Source organism: Protobothrops mucrosquamatus, unplaced genomic scaffold, assembly GCF_001527695.2.
Source record: "Protobothrops mucrosquamatus isolate PMUCROS unplaced genomic scaffold, P.Mucros_1.0 scaffold3709, whole genome shotgun sequence".
In the NCBI taxonomy this organism is placed as follows: domain Eukaryota; kingdom Metazoa; phylum Chordata; class Lepidosauria; order Squamata; family Viperidae; genus Protobothrops; species Protobothrops mucrosquamatus.
Window position 1 is genome coordinate 9,628 of NW_015389663.1, and position 8,311 is coordinate 17,938.

General features: G+C 40.0%; 1 protein-coding gene across 1 annotated transcript in view; it reads right to left on the reverse strand.

Moving 5' to 3' along the window:
* DMXL2 (Dmx like 2) overlaps positions 1-8,311 on the reverse strand; it is a 71,084-nt gene that overhangs the window by 8,688 nt on the left and 54,085 nt on the right. Inside the window, exons 29-35 of the mRNA XM_015827452.1 lie at positions 8,009-8,137; positions 6,238-6,419; positions 5,174-5,304; positions 3,990-4,075; positions 3,444-3,645; positions 2,035-2,152; positions 255-320 (exon numbers count right to left, since the gene is read on the reverse strand). Of these exons, the coding sequence (XP_015682938.1) occupies positions 255-320; positions 2,035-2,152; positions 3,444-3,645; positions 3,990-4,075; positions 5,174-5,304; positions 6,238-6,419; positions 8,009-8,137 (914 nt within the window). The remainder of the gene's footprint in view (positions 1-254; positions 321-2,034; positions 2,153-3,443; positions 3,646-3,989; positions 4,076-5,173; positions 5,305-6,237; positions 6,420-8,008; positions 8,138-8,311) is intronic.

Sequence of the window (8,311 nt, forward strand, 5' to 3'; positions counted from 1 at the left end):
GGGAGTTGAAGTCCACGAGTCATAAAAGAGCCAAGGTTGACTACCCCTGGTTTAGGATTTGCTCCTTGGCTTTCATGTGGCTTCACTTGTATCGCCTCCAAAGGTTAGTAGAAAGAGTTAAAAGTCTGGGAGAGAATCTCGGTGCCCTTGTTAATTTTGCGTTAGGAAAAGGAAGGCAGGAATATGAGCTTCAGTGTAGGATTGGTTTTTTTTAAAGAAAATTATAGTAGACATTTAGGGAGACGGAATAATACCTTGACTTTGCCATCTTCTGCTGGGCTGCTCTGTTTTATGACATGCTTCTCGCGGTCTTCTACAGACTACACAGCATCACACAGTCACAGAGGAACAACACATGCACAAACACATACATATATAAAAAGGGGGAAAAATGAAAAACCTTCCAGGTCAGCAGTTAAGTGGATACCTTGTTCTTCATTTATTTATTAAAGTTTTTTTTTATCCCGACTTTATTCCCTTGAGTTAGAGGTAACTCAAGGTGGCGAGCATATGTAATACTCCTTCCTCTTCCTATCTGCCCCACAACAACAACCTTGTGAAGTGGGTTGGGCTGAGATGGAGAGAGAGGGACCGTCCCAAAGTCATCCAGCTGGTTTTCATGTCCAAGGTGGGACTAGAATTCATGGTCTCCTGGTTCCTAGGCTAGCACCTCACCCATTACACGAAACTACAGTAGCTCTCTGACTTGGTGCTGTGCTAAAGTTTGAATGCGGTTGACATGCTGTTCTGCATAATATGTGTTCTTGATCACCCTGGCTTTTTTCTTTTAGGAGAAGGGGCGAAAATGGAGCGATTCTAAAAGCACTGCCAAGTAGAGGAATGCAAATTCATAGCATACAATAGGCAAAGCCGAGGAAAAGTATGGGCAAGTTTCATTCTAGCTGGATATTTTAATCTGCAGTCTTGCTGGGCCCAGTTTTCTTGTTTTGAGAATGGACTCCATGCAGGATGCAATACTGCCCATCCAACCAATGCTCAGCAGCATGGAAGATCACTCATCTGGATGGGGAAGGATGAGTTTAAGGCTATCCAGATGTTGCTGAATGGCATCCCTCATTACTGGTCAGGGTGACTAGGAAAATTGTGAGTAATTCAGGACACTTGTAGTTTCCCAGACTTTGCCCAATATATTTGCTCAACATGTGGGTACATCATACCCATCTATCTTCTCCTTCCTTTTCAATACAGGAAAAAAAAGAGAGGATAACATTGTTTAATCCAGTATCTCCCCTGACCATGTTTTACTCACAGCGTGGATTGCTAAGAAAGGAAGCTTCATTCTAAATAAGCTTAAGATTAATACCTTAGTTATTTCTGAAACTAAAAGGGTGTTGAGTGTCCATCGAACTGAATAAACTAAGCTAAAAAAAAGGAACACAGCATGTTCCTGTCCATAAAGTTGGGCTATTCAGGTACTGTCATTGTAAGCATTTATTATCTTTTATTTTAAAGAAAGTGTTAGGAGATCCTGTATATTAGGAGTTTTGGTATGATTCTAACTCAGTGAATTTTGCCAATATTTCTCCTCCTAACCATCTCGGCTCAGATACAGTACCTACCACCAATAAGTCTTACAAAAGGGATTTCTATTAAGACAGATCTTAATAAATGCTTACAATGACAATTCCCCTATTATCTTTAATCCAACAAAGCCATTTAAACTCATCATTTGCAACAGAAGGAACAGAGCAAAACCATGACAAAACTTTCTGAAGATTGCTGGAATACTTTTTTTAAAAAAATAAATAAATTATAGGATGTCAGTGCCAAGTAGAGATCCTCAGATATTGAAATCCAGGGAGAATAAATGCTTTTAATGGAAAATATGCTCAAGCCCATTTCCTCTTTTATAATCTAACAAGGAAGACCCAGGATACGGCTGCATTATGTCCCAAAATATAATGGAACGTATGGCCGAAACAAAATGTAAATGAGTAGAAATTGATATAAATAAGAGTAACACAAAACATCGCTGGAAAAACAGAACTTAACACTTGGATTTCTTTCACTAACCTCACTTTGCTTTCTCTTCTTGGTGAATGTGTATCGAATGAAAATATCCTGCAATAATTCTTGTTTCACCAGAAAATGCCACAATCTCTTAGCTGGCAATGCTGAATAATCTTTTGATCTGTGAGTTGGTGGGAAGAAGGGAAAGTATTTTATTTCTTTAATCAGGTCAAGAACAGATGGAATCAGAAAAAAAAAATCACTGTTACAAACAGTCACAAATTCTTAAAATGGATTGTCTTGTATTTATTTTTTTCCTGTAAAAAACACCGTTTCCTCTTTGGAAATGTCTCTTCTAAGAAGCTGTCATCTGCTGCTAAGCGTGACATTAATTCCCTGGAAATAATTAGGCCTCAAACTCAGAATCCTGGCTGCACAAGATCAAGAAGGTTGCTATTTTCAAAAACGATCAAAGCTGGCAAGTACATTCTAAGCATTCCCAGAACAGAATTGGCTATTAGAGTTTCCAGTGACTTTAATGAGCTGTATTCATTAAATAATGTCTTTGCATCTGCTAGAGAAAGAATTAAGTTAGTGCAAGTTGAGTGTTAAAGTGTTATGGACAACCAAGAGCAATGTCTCCCCATCTGGCACCCTCCTAATGAGACCCCCGTGCTTCTCACAGAAGGGTCAAAAGTCATGCTAACTGACCACAGTGATCTAAGACTATGATCATTGGAGTTCTAGAAGCTCACAAAGGTGCTTTCCCAAAAGGCAACTGGACTTTCTTGGTTTTTCCTCTTGGAAAATGTTTTGCTTCTCATCCAAGAAGTTTCTGTAGTCCTCTGAAGAACTGAAGCTGAAGTGAAGCAATGGATGAGAAGCAAAACAGTTGGAGCAGTTCCAAGCAGGATCCACTCCAGACCCAATTATTTCCAGTGAATTGATGACCCTGACGACACAGATAAACCTCAACAACTCTCTGAAAGAATGCAAATGACCAACGGTCTGCAAGGAGTATAAATCCTTCCATTCCCCACCATCCAGCCAGAGCTGAAGAAGCTTCTTGGATGCGAAGTGAAACGCCTTCAGAGAAAAACAAGAAAGTCCAGTTGCCTCGTGAAAAAGCACCTTTGGGATAACTATAATCTGGATGACTGAGAATCTCCATAGAAGATTTTAGTTGCCTTTTTGGAAAAGCACCTTTGGGACAACCATGACCTTAGATGATTAAGACTCTCCACAGACATTCCAGAAGCTCCAGTTATTCTAATACATCTGGAGAAGAATGTTTGGAGGCCATGGATTCCCATCAAAGCTTAGAACAGATTTCTCCCATAAGTCCCTTCCAGTTGTGCTGAGAAAATGGCCATAGCCAGTTTGGCTAGGAAATCTGGAACTTGGTAGCCTTGTCACATCTGGAAGACCAACTTCAGATGTCCCCTCCTCCTCTGAAATAAAGCATTTCTTACTTAAATGGTGTGTTTTCAGGATCAACCATTGCTTTGATTCGGGCCGCAGCTGCTCCGGCTCCTATCCCCAGTTCGTGAAAACAAGTATTGATGTAATCTGGTGGGGGACCTTCAAAGCGGTCCATTCTTTCTTGCAGGATCTGTTCCCAATTCTCCAGATTTTTAATCACAGCGGTACCCAGAGGTGATGTGACGGGAAGCTCTGAAACGTGAACATGTTTGTGGTTTGTTTCTCCCAAATAAAACACAAGCACATTTCTGGATACCTCATTTTTGAAGAAGTTTCAAATTCTGCCAACATCTCTGCCTCGCTTTATTTATTTAAGACATTTATACAGCCGCCCATCTTACAGTGAACGTCTTTTCTGTTATTTTGCATTTGTTCTACTTTGCAGTTTCATTTGGTCTTCAGAAGGGCCTTGGGGACGAATATGATTTGTGACGAGAAGAAGTAGACACATTCCATTGAATTCATTATTTTTAATTTCTCGGGTTGAAAAATATAGAGCAAGCGCATCTGATCATCGAAAGCATAATGCAACTCACCAGTTAGTTCTAAGCCGGTAATGGGGAAAAAGTTCTTAATATTGTTCAGAGCAAGTTTGATCATTGCCAAATGGATAAGAGCCCAGCTGCAGAAAAGAAGAAATTTTAATTTTTTATGCAGTGAGGGAGAAGAAAAATTAGATATATGCTGCGTTCAACTTTTATCATCCAACCATATTTAAAAAAAAATAATAAGAGGGAAGGAATATGTTGAATGTATTGAATATTAATGTTAGATTATGGCTACTCAAAGGTTGTGCCTTATTTTTGGATGTCCCATCTTTTACAAGCTAATTCAAGTCGTAACTCTATATACTAGGCTTTTCCAAAGTTGTATGATGTATGGACTTCAATTCCCAGAATTCTAGTGTGGCCATTGCTGAGAATTCTGGGAGTTAGTTCCTATTTTTGGAGGGTCCCCAGGATAGGGAACATTAGTGCACCTGTTATTTGGAAAGGGGGTCCCACTTCATTTACTTAAATAATTGCAATCCACTCCCTATTTAGCTGGTAGACTTTCTCCTAAGTGAATATACATTGAATTCACATGTACAATATACAATTTGGTGTTTGTATATAATGCCAACTTTCATAGAAGGATCAAAAAGATATGTTCAATTCACTGTATCTTAACTAAAAATCTAGGTTTTTTTTAAAAAATCATTCTCCACAACTTTGAGGACTGATCATAAGTCTCCTTATTCAACGCTATTATAACTCTGAATGGTAGTTGATAAGCAAGGACTACTTGTACTTGAACTTTCCAACTCCACCCACAAAACTTCAAACAAAATTGCTAGGTGATTCAACTTTGGGACACCTCCCACATTTCCGGGAAAGCCAGTGAAACATGGAATAGTTTGGCTTGGGAAATATTTATGTTTATTCATTTCTTCCTTCCTACCAGAAGTTCACTATAAGGACAACAGATATCCACAACACAAAGGTTGAGGATAGTGGTTCTGTTCTGTTGTGTTGTCACCCGATCTTACTGTTCCCAGTTCCGTTGTGTTTTCACCTAATCTTACTGTTCCCAGTTCCGTTGTGTTGTCACCCGATCTTACTGTTTCCAGTTCCGTTGTGTTGTCACCGCTAGAACCACAAGTGCATGTATTGTTTATAGCAGGAGAAAAACAGAAGGCTTCGGGTGGGCTTCTGAATGTTCCAGCTTGGTGGTTTGCTACCTGTATGAATTGGCATCCTTGTGCTCCTGAATCTGCATATCTGAGAGAAAAGCATCCTCATCGTCATCCTCACTATGGATGCTTTCATCAGAATCGTACATCACCCCACTGTCTGAAAAAGGAAGGAAGGGCTGTAAAGAAAGGACAAAGAGAGGCTTCAAAATTTGCTCTTCCAGATCTCATTCACACAAATGAAGCTGCTTCATTTCAGAGACACAGGAGGACTTCAGATGTCATGAAAAATGCCCTAATGGGTAGAGCTACTCAACACTGGAGGAGGTAACCTGGGAGATCATGGGGCTGGATGACCATCAGGGATGGTGATCATCATAATTCCTATATAAAGAAGGGGTTAGATCAGACAGGTCAAACTCGCGACGTCATGTGACGTCGTGCGACGTATCGGGACTGTTTTGCCTTTGCCGGCAATGGGGTGGGTGCGGCTTCTGCGTGATGTGTCCGGCCCATGGGCCGGCAGTTTGACACCCCTGGGTTAGATGATCTCAGGTTACTTCTAACTCTTTACCTTTTAGGATTCTATGAAAAGGATCAGAAGGGAAATGGATTGGTTTCCCTGATTCACAGAAGTGAATTAGGCCTACTTCTTAGAAAGAGTGCAGAGAAGAGCAACAAAGATGATTAGGGGACTGGAGGCTAAAACATATGAAGAACGGTTGCAGGAACTGGGTATGTCTAGTTTAATGAAGAGAAGGACAAGGGCTGACATGATAGCAGTGTTCCAATATCTCAGGGGCTGCCACAAAGAAGAGGGAGACAAGCTATTCTCCAAGGCGCCTGAAGGCAGGACAAGAAGCAATGGATGGAAACCAAGGAGAGAACCAACCTAGAGCTAAGGAGAAATTTCTTGACTTAGAACAATTAACCAGTGGAACAACCTGCCTCCAGAAGTTGTAGGTGCCCCATTACTGGAGGTTTTTATGAAGGAACTGGACAGCCATTTGTCTGAAATGCTATAGGCTTTTTCTGCTTAAGCAGGGGGTTGGACTAGAAGACCTCCAAGGTCCCTTCCAACTCTGTTACTCTGATGTTCATGGGGAGCTTACCTTAGCCACAAAATAGTCTAACATGCTGAGTTCCGGGGGGATGAATTTTTCTTTGTAAGAAGGTCTTTCCGCAGGGACCGGGGGAGGGACCACACTCTCCTTCACGGGTCTTCCAGGCACCAGCATTCTCATGTTGAATCTCCTGCGATGCTTATCTGTTTCTTCTGAAGGGACTGGGGGGGCTAAGCAGAGAAAGAGTTTAAAGAAATACATCGCCAAACGATGAGACAAATTGGTATGTTTATCATTGATTGGAATGCCAATCAAGTTGTAGAACTGCAAATACAGGAAGATCACATGGAAACTACACTTACAATATTTTTTTTTAAATAAACAGGTCCTGGTAATTTTCAGGAAGAGCCTATGAAATGGAATGAGGTCCACCAGTTTTCTTGAAATTGTGGGCATTCTTGCAATATAATGGCTTGAGAATAATCAATACTTGTTCACTGTCAACCACACGACATGGAATCTTTTCAGAAGAATTAACTAGACAGTGCTGAAGATTACTCTGATTTTACTGCAAACATGCTCAAATTTCAAAAACACAGCTCTATCTACATTGGATCTACCAATCTAATACAAACTACCAGCAACAGTCGATAAATACGCTTCTCTGAGGTTGATCAAATGTTGTCAAATCTCAATCAAAACAGGCTTAAAAAACGTTCAGCAAGAAAAGTTAAAAAAAAAAAATAGCAGAAGGGGTTTCCTCCCGATTAATTCTAAGTGTAAAATATTCTTATTCTGAAGTTTGATTTTTTTTTTCCTCCTCCCTTTTAAAATAGAACTGTAGATATGAGCAGGGCAGGTTGAAATATTGGTTAATCAAAATAAAGATTCAATAGGTTCTCTCCTAGGGGAATCTCTTGTAAAGCTCAGTGGTAAAATAGTTTGAAATGTCAAGAGGAAAAACACTGCATGATTTTAAAGGTCTGTTCTTAAATGTGATGAAGTGGCTGATTTAATGCCAAATTATCCTCATATGTATCGTAGAATCTTATTTCTTGCTGAGATTGTATAGGCTTCTGGCCTTCTATAAGCCAAGAAATTTTGTATAAGATATTGGAGATGGAAACAAATCGCAGTTTTATCCCCACATTGTTTGTAAGGCTGCTCTTTGCTGCACATGACATTTGACAACATTTGACTACATTATAAACTGACTAAAACTTGACTGAACAAGTTTCATTCCTCACACAAGTTGGATCAGATTACACAGCAAAGCCTCACAGACCTTCCTTAGTGTCTTGTGTATCACCAGAAACTGGAATGGGTACTGGATTTAAAGAAATGTTAGAAGTGAAAAACAGAACAAAACAAACATTGTGGAAATCAAAAGAAAAAGAAGCAGGGAAATTTAACTTAGAAACTAGTTTTTAAAACACTGTTTCAGAAAGATGGAATACCCATAACCCTTGTCATCAGAAAGCAAGCTCTAATCACATGTCAGGATTTGCCAACCCATTCTAATCCTAATTCTAATCTCCATTTTAACTTTGAAGGAAAGAAAAATCCAGATGACACGACACCGCTATTGATTCTTACAAGAGAAAGCGTAGAAAAATAACACACAGTCTCTATTACGGTTCATAAAAATCTCCAGTTATGAAAAAGAAGAGAGAACAACAGATCAAGCAGAACAAGGTGACACATCTCAAAAAAAAAAAAAAGGGGGGGGGAAAGATTAAAATCCATGCAACAGATCCAGGACTGGACCTGTTTTCAGAAGAGTATGAACCACATGCCCACTACCACACATATTCCTCACCATCCAGAGGGCCACTATCACAGCCAGCAATGCTTTGGTTGATGCCCGATAGAGCAGTGTGGTGGGGCAACTGTGAATTGCCGAAGGATGTCATGGTTCCTGTGTTGGTGGATAAGTGCTGTGGTTTATCTGAATCGAACAGATTAGAAGTTGAGTGATTGTCACAGTCTGCGGGCTGGACCGGTGTACTGTATGTTTGCATTGTGATAATGGGCAGAAAACAGGAGTGTTCGGTAAAAACTCAAGCTCCGTCTTCCTCCCAAGTAAATAAACCACCAACTTTCTCTAAATGTAAGAAAAGCA